At 44.9% G+C, this 17,525-nt stretch overlaps 1 protein-coding gene across 17 annotated transcripts in view; it reads left to right on the forward strand.

Annotated features, from left to right (window-relative positions):
* FAM222B (family with sequence similarity 222 member B) overlaps positions 1-17,525 on the forward strand; it is a 204,875-nt gene that overhangs the window by 174,564 nt on the left and 12,786 nt on the right. For 15 of the 17 annotated variants that reach the window (XM_056559075.1, XM_056559066.1, XM_056559068.1 and 12 more), the window contains one exon: positions 12,119-14,003. In XM_056559075.1, the coding sequence (XP_056415050.1) occupies positions 12,136-14,003 (1,868 nt within the window). In that variant the 5' untranslated portion in view covers positions 12,119-12,135. Of the gene's footprint in view, positions 1-846; positions 920-12,118; positions 14,008-17,525 lie in introns of those variants that run through there. The other 2 variants (XM_056559076.1, XM_056559083.1) reach the window with 2 other exon arrangements.

A 17,525-nucleotide genomic window follows, 5' to 3' on the forward strand; every position in this document is an offset into this window, starting at 1 on the left:
TTGATCAAAAGGTACAAGCCCACTCGCCACGTCAAGGCCAATTAATTTGAGTGGGTCCCTAACGTCCCTAGCATAAAATGGCGCAGCACTGGGCGGCGACCACCACCGCTGCAACACCAGTGCCCACAGGGGGGGGGGGGGATGACCCACTGGCAGAGCGGCCCCAATGCCACTCACATGCATAATAATACATTAAACTGACATGCAGGATGCCAGAAACGCCACTATTGACAACAATGGGATGGGTACTGGCATCAGTTCCCCCCTGGATCACCTGATCTAGAGATCATACACACACATGTATAATTTATATTGTACCCGAACCTTTACTTGCTGGACAAGGGCACTTTATGGATCATATACTTGTAAACCCAAAGGCCAGGTTGTGTCTCTGATCTTACAGATGCACATAAACCATATAAAGCTTATACTGGCCTCACGTACACCTATAAATATACTTTATCCTCCACCCGTGCCTGCAGCTACATATGACATTTTGTTAGAAACCACCTTAATGTACGGAGCTAAACATCTGTTCTCATGATACCCGTCCTTTCCAGGTCAGTAATTACATTTAGGAACTCCTGCTGCTGAAGTTGCCAAAAACTTAAAGGCGTATTCCGAATTAGCACATTTATGTCATGGAAATGCTCGGTCGACTCTCTGAGGGGGAGATTTATCAAAACCTGTCCAGAGGTTGCTGAGTTGCCCATAGCAACCAATCAGATCGCTTCTTTCATTTTTAACAAGGCCTCTGCAAAGTGAAAGAAGCGATCTGATTGGTTGCTATGAGCAAGTGGGCAACTTTTCCTTTGCACAGGTTTTGATAAATCTCCCCCTCTGTAACTTCCATTGAAATAAATGAAGGGACCACTTCACCTCTGCAGTCATTGAATTCCCCCTTATTTTGGAGATTGAGGTGCGGCCCAGATCTCAGACATAGGACATACCTTCAATGTTTATGATGGGAATGCCTGCCATTTCCATGAAAACTCAGTTAACAGGGTGGAAAGATTTTCAGCAGCATTTATTGCACAGAGCAGTGAAACATAGTATTTGCAGTACTATAACCACTGTCAATAACAGAGTTTCCCCAACCAGGGTGCCTCCAGCTGTGGCAAAACTACAACTCCCAGCCGAAGGCTGTCCGGGCATCCTGGAAGTTGTAGTTTTGCCACAGCTGGACACACCCTGGGTTGGGGAGACGCTGCTCTAGAGGTTTGTAGTATCTTCATGTGGGGGGAGTTTAAAGGAGTATTCCAGGCAAAAATATTTTGTCTGATCGCCGGGGGGCCCGCTGCTGAGACCCCCCACGCGATCTCCCTGTAGGACCTGCATTCTATGCGGGTGCTGAATCTCCAGTTTCGAAAACCTCCAGGTTTCCGGGACTTGGGATGTGACGTCGCGCCAAGCCCCCTCCATTCATGTCTATGGGTGGGGGCGTGACGGCCGGCACGCCCCCTCCCATAGACATGAATGGAGGGGGCATGGCGAGAGGTCACGTCCCCAGCTCCGAAACTGGAGATTCAGCACCCACATAGAATGCGGGTCCTACAGGGAGATCGCGGGGGGTCTCAGCAGCGGGCCCCCTGTGATCAGACACCTTGGGGATAAAATATTTTTGCCCGGAATAGCCCTTTAAATTTTTTTTCTTGTTTTGTGCATTAACATCTCATATCGCACTATTTTTTATTAGTATTTTTACTAATATATATGCAGCTAACAATTATTTTAATCAATTAGTTGGCGATTATTTCATCGATTCATCAGAATGGATGTGAGCGCCAAAAAAAGGGGTTCAGCTGATTCTACTTGAAAAATTATGTACAATGGTCATATTAAAAGTTTCTAGCATGGGATGTGACCAAACCGCAATTTGGGACCTTTTCATTTTTTTTAACGTTTACGCCGGTTGCTGTACAGGATCATTAATGATCCTGTACAGCATCCAGCGCAAATTTGATATTGCCGCATGGGTAACTGTCTGAACTATTAAAATAAAATATTGATTCACCAACGTTTTAATTTTAATAGTTCAGACTTCAGACAGTTAGCCATGTGGCAGTATCAAATATGTAATTTGTTAAAAAATTTTTACTTTTGTATAGGAATAGGAAAAGTGGGACTACATTTTATTGGAGGAGCGATTTATTAAAAAATTTTTATTCTACACTTTTTATATAGCACTCCTATACACACTGGAGTATGTGCAGACTGCAGAGCATTGCACCCGACCCATGTCTGTAATACAGACTCTGTAGTAGGACTGGGCGGTATGACCAAATAAGTGTATCACGGTATATATATATATATATATATATATATATATATATATATATATATATTTTTTTTTTTTTACTTTCGGCGGTTCCACGGTATATAACTGTATTTTAACCCCCCCGCCCCAATCATGTGACCCGCCCCGCGGTGTTCGGCCTCCCCCCCCCCCCCCCAAATCATGTGACCCGCCAGCACTGTTCTGCTCCCCCCAATTAATGATCAGCCCAGCGGGATACTACTCACATATGTCACCTTCAAGCACTGCCCTCCTCCTCTTTGTTGGGGGCCGCCGGCAATGGAACTCGCTGTACGCCAGTGGTCTCCAACCTGCGGACCTCCAGTTATTGCAAAACTACAACTCCCAGCATGCTGGGAGTTGTAGTTTTGCAACAGCTGGAGGTCTGCAGGTTTGAGACCACTGCTGTACGCTGTATCCCTATGCCCGGGCTGCAAAAGATAAAGAAAATAAACTTTAACTCGCCTACGTCGGCCACACGATGTTTCTTGGGACTGGAACGTCGGACAGCCGTCAGCCTATCACCGGCCACAGCGATGTCCCGCCCCGGCCAGTGATAGGCTGACGGCTGTCCGACGTTCCCGTCCCCAGCGTGTGGCCGACATAGGTGAGTTACAGTTTATTTTCTTTATCTTTTGCAGCCCGGGCATAGGGATACAGCGTACAGCAGTGGTCTCAAACCTGCAGACCTCCAGCTGTTGCAAAACTACAACTCCCAGCATGCCTGGACAGCTGTTGGCTGTTCGGGCATGCTGGGAGTTGTAGTTTTGCAACATCTGGAGGTCCGCAGGTCGGAGACCACTGGCGTACATAAAGAGTTCCAGCGCCCGGCAGCCCCCAACAAAGAGGAGGGCGGTGCTTGAAGGTCACATGTGAGTAGTACCTCGCTGGGCTGATCATTAATTGGGGGGGAGCAGAACAGTGCTGGCAGGTTACATAGGATTAGTTCCCCGATGTGGGGACAGCTGCGCTGGGCTGAGAATACATTCCTGAGGGGGAGGGGCCCAACCGGTATTGTGGTATGGGGGAAAATTCATATCGTGCAGCCCAAAGAATTCGGTATTCTGTATTAGGGATCGACCGGTATCGGTTTTTTTAGGGCCGATACCGATAATTGGTGGAGGTTAGGGCCTATAGCCGATAACTTTATACCGATATTCCGGTATAAGTTATCGGCTATTTATCCCCCCGCGACACCGCTGCAGATCATCGATTTAAAGCGGGCGCTTTAAATCAATGCACTGCAGTGGCTTTTGCGGTGCCATAGGCCGCCGCCACCCGCTTCACTCCCCCTGCCTGTCCGGGGGTCCTGAGACCTATGACCGCCACAACCCCGCCCCCCCCCACCCACCCCCGCCCGCCCCCCGCACTGCGCCTAGGGGTGCCTCCGGCTGTTGAAAAACTACTGCTCCCAGCATAGGGCCGATACCGATAATCTGCGACCTTTCAGGCCGATAGCTGATAACTTGTACCGGAATATCGGTATAAATTATCGGCTATTACACATGCTTGTCTGCCTATCTATAAAATCTGTAAAGATTACACTGAGGAGGAGAGTACTGCTTGGGTGCTTAATAGTCACCTATGCTGATGTACGTGGCAGTGTATAGGAGCGCACCTTGTACGCGCCATCAAGTCTGACGTCACTAGAAAAGTTATGTATGTATGTATGTATGCCCATACACCTTTTACTAGTTGTTGACTGAACTTTAGGGGAAAACCCTAAAGCACCTTGCTGTTCCAGGATGTTTATCGTATTTCCAGTAATTGAAGCTCTCTAAATGCACCACTGAATATATAGCAAATAAAAAATATTCTTTGTTTTTTTTTTGTTCCATTTTAGTCTTGTGCAATTGTAGCTGTGTATAGAACAACTTTGGGGGATAAATTTAATCCTTGGCAACACTGGTCCAGTATTAGAGTTTTGATGATATGCCACACACGCTGAGTTACAGTTTCTATTATTACATTGTGCTAACACTATAATTAGGGTTTTTGTGCTCTTTTTTTCTGTGTGCTTTATTTAAAGTTTGTGTCACCACAATAGTAAAACCTGCGTGGTTTTTGATGTGGAAAATGCTACAATTCCTATGTCACAAACATCACTTACCTTTTTAAGGGGGGGGGATATATATATATATATATATATATATATATATATATATATATATGCGCATTGCAGTAACACGTTTTGCCATACACATGTTTATTCCCTTAGTGTGTATTGGAACTTAAACAAAAAAGGGAGGAAAAAAGCAAATTGGACATAATGTCACACCAAATTCCAAAAATGGGCTGGACAAAATTATTGGCACCCTTAACTTTAATATTCGGTTGCACACCCTTTGGAAAAAAATTCCTGAAATCAGTCGCTTCCTATAACCATCAATAAGCTGCTTACACCTCTCAGCCGGAATGTTGGACCACTCTTCCTTTGCAAACTGCTCCAGGTCTCACTTATTGGAAGAGATTTTAAGATCTCTCCACAGGTGTTCAATGGGATTTAGATCTGGAATCATTGCTGGCCACTTCAGAACTCTCCAGCGCTTTGTTGCCATCCATTTCTGGGTGCTTTTTGATGTATGTTTAGGGTCATTGTCCTGCTGGAAGACCCAAGATCTCGGACACAAACCCAGCTTTCTGACACTGGGCTGTACAGTCTGACCCAAAATCCGTTGGTAATCCTTGATTTCATGATGCCTTGTACACATTCAAGGCACCCAGTGCCAGAGGCAGCAAAACAACCCCAAAACATCATTGAACCTCCACCATATTTCACTGTAGGTTCTATGTTCTTTTCTTTGTAGGCCTCATTCCGTTTTCGTTAAACAGTAGAATGATGCGCTTTACCAAAAACCTCTATCTTGGGCTCATCTGTCCACAAGACTATTTCCCAGAAGGATTTTGGCTTACTCAAGTTCATTTCGGCAAAATGTAGTCTTGCTTTTTATGTCTGTGTCAGCAGTGGGGTCCTCCTGGGCCTTCTGCCATAGTGTTTCATTTCATTTAAATGTCGACAGTTCGTGCTGACACTGATGCTCTCTGAGCCTGCAGGACAGCTCGAATCTTTGGAACTTGTTTGGGGCTGCTTATCCACCATCCGGACTATCCTGCGTTGACACCTTTCATCAATTTTTCTCTTTAGTCTACGTCCAGGGAGATTAGCTACAGTGCCATGGGTTGCAAACTTCTTGCTAATGTTGCGCACTGTGGACAAAGTTCAAATCTAGATCTCTGGAGATGGACTTGTAACCTTGAGATTGTTGATATTTTTCCACAATTTTGGTTCTCAAGTCCTCACAGTTCTCTTCTCCTCTTTCTGTTGTCCATGCTTAGTGTGGCGCACACAGACACACAATGCAAATACTAAGTGAACTTCTGTTCTTTTTATCTGCTTTCAGGTGTGATTTTTATATTGCCCACGCCTGTTACTTGCCCCAGGTGAGTCGGCTGTCATGCCCCCTCCCATAAACTTGCATTGAGGTGCGGGGTGTGACGTCACACGGGGGCGGAGTCGTGTCGTCACGATCTTCCGTCCTGGTGGTCGAGGTGGACTCAGCCTGAGGACCTCCAGCGGTTCCAGAAGCCGCTACAGGTGGGTGCTGCATGGTAGATCCAGGGGGTCCCCAGCAGCGGGACCCCGGCGATCTGACATCTTATCCCCTATCCTTTGGATAGGGGATAAAATGTCTAGGGGCGCAGTACCCCTTTAAAGGAGCATCACATGCTTGAAACAATCTGTTTTCCACAATTTTGAAAGGGTGCCAATAATTTTGTCCAACCCATTCTTGAATTTTGGTGTGACATTATGTGCAATTTGCTTTTTTCCCTCCCTATTTTGGTTTAGTTCCAATACACAAAGGGAATAAACATGTGTATAGCAAAACATGTGTTACTGCAATCCTTTTCTGTGAGAAATACTTCATTTTCTAGAAAAATGTCCAGGGTGCCAACATTTACGGCCATGACTGTGTGTATGTAGATAAAATATATACATTTTTTCCTTCCCTTGAAGCTTTAGGACAGTTCCCCTCCACACTGATCATGGCTTAGAAAGCTACAGCGATATACACAAGGCATGGTTTCTTGCCAGTTTTTCAAGTCTTTTTAAGGCTATGGCAATATTTAAATGTATTTTAGGTCATTGTGCTTATGGAGGGGGTGGGGGGCAGGGGCATTGTGCAGTTGCCCATAACAACCAATCAGTTTCCTTCATTTATCTGAAGCCTTTTTATAAATGAAAGAAGTGACATGATTGGTTGTAATGGTCAACTGCTCCACTCTTCCTCTACATTGGGTTTAAAAACGTCCCCATGGTGTTTTTCCTATCTTCTGGACCGGCATGTGTTTACTTTCTGTCTGATGGCTCTTCACTCCTCTTCCTCCTAAACGATCGTCTTATATGACTTATTACCACAATAAAGGTCGACCTTTTATGTACAACAATGTATCAAAAGATGAATTCCGAGTTGTCTATAGCCTTTTAAAATGCTTGGTTGAAGAACAGATTATAATGGGGTAGAGGTGACCTGTGGGCTGGAAGAGGGCAGTCTGAGGCTATAAACCAACGCCAGAATTTCTGCACCAATTCTGCATTCAATTGGGTGGTTTCTGGCTTGTTCGAATTTGGTGCGGAATCCTCGCGCAGAAATTCTGAAGTGTGAATGGGAGTGCGGAATCCCCTTAAAGTCTGTTAGGCTTTAATTTGATGCGGAATTCCGCATGCGTAAATTCTGCCGTGTGAATATAGCCTCAAGGTCTTAATTCAGAGCACCCTGTAAGGAAGTGTTTTCCAACCAGGGTGCCTCCCGCTGTTGCAAAACTACAACTCCCAGCATGCCTGGACAGCCAAAGGCTGTCCAGGCATGCTGGGAGTTGTAGTTTTGCAATAGCTGGAGGCACCCTGGTTGGAAAATACTGCTATAAAGCCAGGTTTACACTGCAGAATTTCAAAGCCGATTCTGCTTACAGATGGGATGTCAATGGGATTCCGCTGCACCGTCCACACTGCGGAATTTAAGCGACAGTTTCCACAGCCAAAGGAATAATTTATCCTTTTTGTTTTTGGGCAGAAAACACTTTCCTAGCGGCGACTGATTCTGTCACTGCATAAAATCCAGTGTTTCAAACCCGCACCAGGAAACTTGCTGTGGATCCTGCACATGTGAACATGCCCTGAAGGGTGTATTTACATACACTGATGTGCTGTATGGTCAAAAATATGTTTCACCTATAGCGAAAACTGTAAAATTGTGTTCATGTAAAAATCTGTGCAAAATCCGCCATGTGAACGGTCCCTTTTTATAGCAGATTCTGTGTGGATTTTCTACATGTGAGCAGATAAGACATCCACAAATCCAATCCACCACTGTGGAGGATCTGCAGTGTCTGCCCTGGGTGAACATAACCTATAGCTATATTTTTGCCCTCTGTCTGGGATATTTTTGATTTGCACTTTTACAGAAGGCTGTGACAAAGGACAACACTCTTCTGTACAGTGAAAGAAAAATAAAAGCATGTTGACTCCTACAGACTTGGCATATGCCAGAAGTACACTCTCTTGGCATAAGCCTGGTGCATCGAAACCTATGAATATGTTTGGAATATGCACTGTGAGCTTTCCTGGAACATACACCAAATGTAGTTAAAATAGTTATTTGTGAACAGGGCCTAAGATGTAGTCCGTAGAGTGCACTGGTCTTCATGGATTGATGTTGGTATTTTTGTTGTGGAATTAGCAAAAAAAAAAATACAATAACTGCAAGCTACAGTACAATGTAAGCAAATGGAACGTTAACTCACAGCATAGAAAATCTACAGTGGATTCTGGGTATGCTGCGGACTGTCAAATTTTGGATTTCAAATTTGGATACATTTTAAAATCCCCCCCCCAAACAATTTCCTCAACACAAATCCACTAGCAACACATGCAGATTCCATTGGTGATGCTGGTGTGTAACTTGTACACTGTGTGTGAGCCCAGTTCTAAGCTCCTGCAAAGAGACTCCTTTTCGGTAGCCTCAGTTATAGGATGTGTTTACAGGGTATCGTGCCAAAGGAGGGGGCAAAAATACTGGATTTTTCATAAAGGAGTACTCTGGTTTACTAAAATGTGTCCCCTACCTAAGGGATAGGGGATGAGTATCTGATCGTGGTGGGTCCCCCGCAGACCCCCACCATCTCCTGCACAGTGCCTCTGCTCTCTGCATGAAAAGAGCTTTGTCGACCACAGCACAAAGTGGTGGTCTACATGCCCCCTCCATGTTTCTCTATAGGAGAGCCAGAAATACATGAGCGCTGTATGTCCGGCTCTCCCATAGAGATGCATGCAGGGGGCTTGTCAGCCTGCGCTTCATGCTGTGGTCAATACAGCTCCTTTCATGCAGAGAGCCAGGGCACCATGCAACATGTCGCGGGGGGTCTAGCCGCTCGGGCCCCCCACCATCAGACTTTTATCTTTTATCTCTATCCCTTGGATATTGGATACATAATAATATACCAGAATAATCCTTTAGCCTTGCTCTCATGGTAGAAAGCAATAAGTCCTGAGCATATTGTATTCACCGGTGACTGTGTCCTAGGTGAAATAAGCAGATAATTTACTGCCTGGGATGGCGCAGATCCAATAAAACGCTTCACCATAGACTATAAGTCTTCTCTATGGTCAAGTGCCTATTAGCTGAGGGTCCTGGTTAGCGGCTATGTATTTCTCACAGGGGATGAGGCTGCCAACCTGTGACTAAGTGACATACTTCTTATATAAGATGCTTGAATAAGTAACATGAGATCACCTGGTTACAGTACTGAGGAGCTGCAGTATTGCTCAGCTGCCAGCTTGTCGGCTTTTTATGATTCTTGACAACCCACCTGCTGCTAAATGTCCAGTGAAGTGATTCCCAACCGGGGTGCCTCCAGCTTTGGCAAATCTACAACTCCCAGCATGCCAGACAGCCAAATGCTGTGGTAGTTTTGCAACAGCTGGAGGCACTCCAATTGGAAAACACTGGTCCAGTGAAACACTAATGTAAAGGAACAAGGTATCCTTTCCGCTGAGTTGTCTTCTTCAGAGCTGATGCTTGGATGCAGAGATCCTCAGAGGATCATAAACAACCAAATGACACCCACTAAAGTGCAGATATCTCTTCATCCATAGAGATGAGGCCTCCTTGTTGCTGTAACACCTCTTATATAGCTGTTGGTTGAACAAGGTGGCTTTTCCTCCAAACTCCCCAGTATACCTGAATGTTCAGGTAAGGCTAAGTTCACACCTGTGTAGGAGCTCCATTGCACATCAAACATCACCGTACCTCAACTGATTCCATTGTCTCAACATCACAATCGCTTGGGACCCCTTGGCCTGTTGGGACAGTTGGGACCCCTTTGGCCTTTTTCGAAGGATAGGGCATCAACATTCAGAGGATTGATAAATCGCAGCGATACCCCTCTGATCAAATGAATGCAGTAGGATTGTGCCCCCAAGTGAACAAAGCATACCTGGTGTGGATGGCCAGCGCCCCATTCATTCTCTGAGTACTGAGCTCTGCAAGGTTCTGAAACCCCATAGAGAGTGAATGGAGCACTGGCAATGTGGTTGCTGTGGCTTTATTTATTCAGAGAATAACAAAGATTAGCAAGGATCTCAGTGGTCAAATCAGTCCGTGAGTTACCCCCATCTTTTAAATCGCGGGAGGTCTGATCACTGGGACCCCTGTGATCTCCTGCCCAGCTCCCAGGAGTGACCACCGTGCGGTGTGGGGGTAGACATGCCCCCTCTGTGCATCTTTATGGGAGAGCCAGAGATACACAAGTACAGCACTCGTTTATCTCTGGCTCTCCCATTGACAGTACATAGAGGAGGCATGTCTGCCACCACCACCACTTCGTGCACAAGGAGAGCCGATGTTCTGAACAAAAATCTTCAGAACATTGGGGCAGGGTGGGTTTGGTTGCGAGCCTGTTGGGAACCCCTGCGATCAGATGTTTATCTTCTATCCTGTGGCTAGGAAATAACAAGTAAAGTACAGAAGTTCCCTTTTAATTTAAGAGGTATTCTTGATTCTGAAAGTTTACATTTTTTTTTTCCCTTCTTTATTTTCATTAAGAGAATTAATTATCAATAGTTATCTTAAAGCCTACATACCCTCAGTACGCTTGGTCTATTAAAAGGTGTGATGCAATGGACTTTGCTTGAACAAAAATGATATCTCTGGGACTTAATTCGCCCTCATATAGGAACCTGGGATTCCCAGCCAGTCTCTAAAGCTAATATTGGAGAAAGAAATCCCGGCACTCACTGTTATCTTCTGTCAAGCGTTGTGTTTATTTACACGGTGCTAAATACAAAGGACGCAAGCCTTACTCAGACTGACATGCCGCATGTTAGTCTGAGTAAGACTTGGGCCGAAACGCATCCTATGTATTTAGCACCTTGTAAATAAACACACAATGTTTGGCACAAGATAACAGTGAGTGCCAGGATTTCTTTCTCCAATTGTTCAGTAACTGTCCTCGTGCACCACTAATAGAACCAGAGTGCCGACCCTTCCCACGTCTCTAAAGCTAATATTTGCTGGGCCTTATTCTGTGTAATACTGCCATCTGACCAGAGACGGTCTGTGCTTTCTTAGCTCTATGTGCATGATCTCATTGGATTGCAGACTAATGGACCAGGACTCGTACACATAACATGTAAGAGAATGTCCAGCACCATCTCGTGAAAAGGAACTTCTAAATTTGGTTGTCATGGGAAACAGGAACTCAAGCAATGAGACGTGTTTCGCCCCGCAGGGGTGAGAAGTTCCTTTTCACGAGTTGGCACTGGACATTCTTCTTCTTCTCTATAACTTCTGCTAAAGCACTACCTGTATGCTTGCTGCTGCATGGTTTCCATAACTTCAGACTTTCAGAAACCTAGCAGGGTGAGCTGCACCCCATCCCCCCCCCCCCCACGCACACATACACACACACACAGATACACAATCTCTCGACAGGCGCCCCCGCTTACTGCATGAAACGAGCATTTTCGACCACCGCACGAAGCGTCGGCCGACATGCCCACTCCATGCAGTTCTATGGCAGAGCCGGAGATTGCCGAATGCAGCGCTCCCATAGAGCTGCATGAAGGGGGCGTGTCGGCCGCTGCTTCGTGCGGTAGTCGAAAAGGCTTGTTTCATGCAGTGAGCCGGGGCGCTGGCTGGGAAATTGCGGGGGGGCCCCAGCAGTCGGCCCTTAGGATGGGGGATAAGTTGTTACATCCCAGAGTTATCCTTTCGACGTACGCGGATTTTTTGCTGCAGATTTCAATGTAAACTAAATGACTGAGCACAGCTTCTAATCAGCAGTAACAAATCTGCGCAGGATCCTGTGCGTGTGAACGGGAGTTGTTGAAATGGCACAATACAGCCAGGTCTTTGTATAGGTGCGGTCATGGAAAGTAAGCCATAAATAGCTGAAATGCCAATGAGCCTTTAATGTTGCACTCTAGGGGTCACAACACCACAATGACACCAAAAGATTGGCGTTAAACTGCATAATTTGAGTTTTAGAATACCTTTTATGTAGGCAACACATTTAGAACCAAAGTATTTGAGGTGTATGCATTGCTTCATGGATCTACTGAAGACATCCATTTATTTTACTGAGAATGTTTCTTTTAGTGGACTGATTGTCTGCTTTCTTAAGTTCACTCCTCAATGCGTTTATTTTTCTCCAGTTATTGGGTAAATCTACTTCATATTGTGATAATTTATTACATTGTCTCTCAGAATGATTAAATCTCTCAAATCTTTTTAAACAAGTGTCTTTCTTTCCTTTTTTTGGCAGGGGATACTACACAGAAGATGAGATCTGCTCAGCATCCTACTCCTGCAGAATTGGATGCCTATGCTAAGACGGTTGCCAACAATCCCTTGACAATAAAAATCTTTCCAAACAGTGTAAAGGTTCCTCAAAGGAAGCATATCCGCCGCACCGTGAACGGACTGGATACATCAGGCCAACGTTACAGTCCGTACCCTTCGCAGGTCAGCACAAAGACAGGACTCTTGGCCATTGTCAAGTCCCCAGCTAAAAGTGTTTTAAAAGGCTTTGACGGTGCCCGTGCCCGCCTTTTGCCAGACTCTATGATGAATCCCCCTTCTGCTCCATATGTTGCACCTAGCACTTTAAACCACCCTCAGAGGCTGACACGCCCCCAGCAAGCTCTTCAGCACGCGCAGGCCCTGCAGCATGCTCAGAGCATGCAACAGCAGACTTTGTCACACTCGCAGAGCCTGCCTCCTGGACTGCAGCACCCACAAAGCTTACCACACCCTCAGACGATGCAGCACCCACAGGGCCTGCCACAGGGGCTGCAGCATTCTCAGGGTCTGCAGAATTCGCAGAGTATATCCCAGCAACAGGCTCTTCAGCATCCACAAAGCGTGCAACACACGCAAGGTGTGCAGCATACACAGAGTATGCCACAGGCACTGCATCATGCGCAGGGACTTCCACAGACGATACCACGACAGCAGAGCATGTCACAGGCTCTGCAGCACCAACAGAACCTCCCACAGGTCCTGCAGCACTCTCAGAATATGTCTCAAGCGCTGCAGCACACACAGGGAATGCAGCATCCGCAGAACATGGGGTCTCAACATTCGCAAAGCCTGCCCCAACAGCCTGCATTACAGCATGCCCCTGGAGTAAGCCACCAGACTCTGCCACACCCTGCCAACAACATTCTGCAGCCAGGTTTACATGGAACACGAAAACTGCCTGATGCAGATGCCCCTCCGAATGTGACAGTGTCTACCTCAACTATTCCTCTTTCTATGGCTGCAACCTTGCAGCAAAATAGACCACCAGACCTTGGAAGCATTGTGCACCAGATAAACCAGTTTTGTCAGGCCAGGGCTGGCATAGGCACTACCTCTGTATGTGAGGGCCAGATAGCCAATCCTAGTCCTATCAGTCGTAACCTGCTTATCAATGCAAGTACCAGGGTTTCCACTCACAGCATCCCCATGCCTTCATGTGTTGGAACATCTGTAGATCATGCTGCTGCAGCTGCTATTTCCTCTGCCGCCTCGGGGAATGTCCCCATGGTGAACATGAGCAGAGTGCCTGCTTCGTATCCTGGTGATCTTAAACCCATGACATGGAACCAACATCAGCTTGCACATCTGCAACAAATGTGTGGCGATTCGGGTGGTCCTTCTGGGAAACACGCTCAGAGAGAAATTGCTGCCCAGGGCTTTCCTGGTAAGCAGACCCCTTACCAACAAGAACTGTGCATGGGCCAGTCTTTTGGCTTAAAACCCCCAATTGAAAAACCTACTCCTTCCCCTCCAGTGAATGGATTGCCGGGTCCCTTGCCATATACCAATGGACACTATTTTCAGCCCATATGGAATAACATTTTGCCTACTCCAAACAGCGACAGTTCGGGATCACAGGACCTTACCATGCCTTTCCATGGAGCACAGGCAGCCGGTGCACCCTTGGATTGTGCTGGGAATGCTCACTATAGAGGCGTTGGGGGAGGATCCTCCAACCAGAACAGCTTGATGCAGACCATGGATTACCTAACTGGAGGGGACTTTCAGCAGTCCTGCTTCAGAGATCAGAGCATGGCTCCACATGCAAAGATTCAAAGATCCCAAATGAGTAGAGCCCCTGAGTCAGCTGATAGTCGAAGTATTCACATTCAGCATCCAGGGTATAGGTAGGCGCCAGTCACTTTGCTACCGAGAGGATTTAGTCTTTATTGATAAGCAAGGCTCTTGTATCCTCTTCAGTCTGCAAACTTCGTGTGATCATTATATGCAAAGCAAGCCGGACGGTGCTGTAATTCACAAGATCTCGTACTTGCTCTGTACTTCTTTAATTTAATAATTTTTTTTATTTTTTTTGGGTGGCAGTAGTTGAGAAGACGGTTGCGGGTCTGTTCCTTAGTAGCTTCTCAGCACTGATGGGCTTTAAAATGCTGCTTTATTTCAGTCTTGGGAACACTAAGCCCTAAGAAGTGTGGTATCTCTCCCCAGTTTTTATTTAACTCCTTAACCCCCAACCTTTTCTTTGGGCTTTAGAGGTTGACTAATCAACTTTTCCTAATTTGAATAAGTTGCTTCTCTGAATCCTCTGCATCCGTGTACGTCTGGTTATAGCTTAGTGCCATTGTGCAACAGGAAACGGAATGCGTTGAAATTGATCACTGGATACATGCAGGATTTTGAGAAAGAAGTACTGTTTTATGCTTTCACAGGATTTTCTTTTTGTTTTATAGAACAGTATTGTTAGGTCTTTATGCTAAGAGCCCAAAGGTCCTTATGGTTTACAATAAGTCCCTTGTATTGTTTATTTAGCGTTTATTCCGCTTTGAATTAAAAGTAACTTTTTTCTTTTCAGAATTTCAGTTAAAGGGGGTTATCCAGGAAAAAACTTTTTTTATATATATATATATATATATATATATATATATATATATATATATATATACTGGCTCCAGAGAGTTAAACAGATTTGTAAATTACTTCTATTAAAAAATCTTAATCCTTTCAGTACTTATGAGCTTCTGAAGTTAAGGTTGTTCTTTTCTAAGTGCTCTCTGATGACACGTGTCTCGAACCGCCCAGTTTAGAAGCAAATCCCCATAGCAAACCTCTTCTAAACTGGGCGGTTCCCGAGACACGTGTCATCAGAGAGCACTTAGACAGAAAAGAACAACCTTAATCCTTTCAGTACTTATGAGCTTCTGAAGTTAAGGTTGTTCTTTTCTGTCTAAGTGCTCTCTGATGACACGTGTCTCGGGAACCGCCCAGTTTAGAAGCAAATCCCCATAGCAAACCTCTTCTAAACTGAGCGGTTCCCGAGACACGTGTCATCAGAGAGCACTTAGACAGAAAAGAACAACCTTAATCCTTTCAGTACTTATGAGCTTCTGAAGTTAAGATGTTTTTAATAGAAGTAAATCTGTTTCACTTTCTGGAGCCAGTTGAGATAGATAGATATATATCTATCCTATCTAAGTTTTTTCCTGGATAACCACTTTAAGTATTAATCAATTGGTTTTCAGAGCGGTGGTGGTGTGCGCGCTAAGGCAGTTTGGTTACCTTTTTGATATGTCATCTATTTTTTTTTTTGATATGTATAGGCTAGCTGCTGTAGTGCCTTATATCAGTCTCATGGAACATCACCATGTTCTATTTATTGTTAGTTCTGGTTGCAAATATCATTTGAATATTCTATCAGTGGTCTCCAACCTGCGGACCTCCAGCTGTTGCTAAACTACAACTCCCAGCATGCCCGGACAGCCGTTGGCTGTCCGGGCATGCTGGGAGTTGTAATTTAGCAACATCTGGAGGTCCGCAGGTTGGAGACCACTGTTCTATATGGACCAGGAGATGTTTTTTTTTTTTCTCCAATTTAGGCCTGTATGCCCGTCACATGTGCTAGTCTCTACTGCAGACCCCTCTGGCCTTCTCATTTTGCTTCCTTTACGGCAGAATGCTTATAGGTATCGGGCTGCCAAAGAATATGCATGAAAATAGTAGTGTGCATTAGGAGAGTGAACAGTAACTTTGCTTTTTTCTGACTTCCCTATGTCAACACTGCTTGGCTGTAGGGTTCTAAAGGTGCCTGAGGAGAATGTATGATCTCTGCAGTTCAGGCCCCTAAATAAGATTGCAGATGGGCGTAAGACATGAACCTGATCATGTTTTCTGTATTTTTCTTGTTTTATTTTTAGAAAACTGCAACGAGATTCATACTTTATTTTTTTTATTTTTTTTTTATTTTCATTTTTTTAATTCGATGTTTTGTAGGAGTTACCCAGCCTTAGAAAAACAGAACTTTAGTTTCTTTAAAAAAAAAAAAAAACTGCACCATATTTCTTTGCTATTATGTGTGTGATTTTGCAGCTCTGCTCCATTGAAATGAATAGAACAATGTAATGCCACACACAACCTGCAGACAGGGGGTGGTGCTGCTTTTGGAAGAAGTTAGCTCTGGCTTTCTACAACTGGGTAAGGGTATGTTCGCCGCTGAAATTCCGCAGTGTGACCGGGTTTCGCGGAAGACCCATTCACACTGATGGTAATGTTCACTGTGTGGGCTTTTACTCGCGGGATTCCGCAGTGTGAACGTACCCTTACTCTCTACTAACTTTTTGTATAGTGATCTTCTGTGGCATGAAGAAGATACAGAAGCATGGCAGCTCAATCTAAACCCTTTCCATCAATTTAGAACATTTTTTTTATATTTTAAATAGGTTGTCTCGTATTGAACTATTTCCTGAACACATGGCCGAACAGACATCAATACTTTATCCATATTAATTTGGAGGCACGGTCTTAGTTATAAAATGTGAATTTACTCGGCATATTTGGGGGGGGGGGTGAAACATTCCCTCTTTTAACTATTACAGAACTTTTCACTTCATCTTTGTCCTCAGATCCAATCTCTTGGTTAAAAAAAAAAAAAGAAAATTATTTGAACACCTTTTTATAAATCGGAGTTTGAAAATGAAACTTACAGTGCAGAATTCCTGACTCAGAGCCTACACATGGAGTCATTTTTTATTTTATTTTTTTTATTATTTTTTTGGGGGTCAGGTAGGTGGGAAGAGCTAAAATAACCTGTGTTTACCTTTTCCTTTCTCCCATGCTGCCACTGTGCTCCTGGTACCCTGGTCCCACTGTACGTTGCTTCTAGGTTAGGAGGCAGCACGTGGATAGGCCTGCAGCTGTGTCCTAGGCCAGTGATTTGATTTAGTGGGCATATCCACGTACCGACCATGAACGTGCGCAGGACCAGGTACCATATGAATGAAAGCAGTGAGAGAGCCAAAGTCAAGTAAGGTAATTTTACCTCTTGCCCACCATCGTGAGCATAATAAACTATAAAACATTTAGATCTATGTATCAACAAGGTGTTAAAGTAGAGCATACAGCAGTTTAGAGCTGGCAGGCCCATATAGATAAGAGTCCATACTTAAATAATACTTAAGATAAAAGTTGTTGAAGGTCGTTGCAAGTGCCCAGAGCAGTGTTTCCCAACCTGGGTGCCTCCAGATGTTGCAAAACTACAACTCTCAGCATGCCTGGACAGCCTTTGGCTGTCCAGGCATGCTGGGAGTTGTAGTTTTGCAACACCTGGAAGCACCCTGGTCGGGAAACACTCACCCAGAGGGTTGTCTTAGGTGCTCAGAGCACTATGTATTAAAGGGGTACTCCGGTGAAAACCTTTT

Source organism: Hyla sarda, chromosome 2, assembly GCF_029499605.1.
Source record: "Hyla sarda isolate aHylSar1 chromosome 2, aHylSar1.hap1, whole genome shotgun sequence".
Lineage (NCBI taxonomy): Eukaryota > Metazoa > Chordata > Amphibia > Anura > Hylidae > Hyla > Hyla sarda.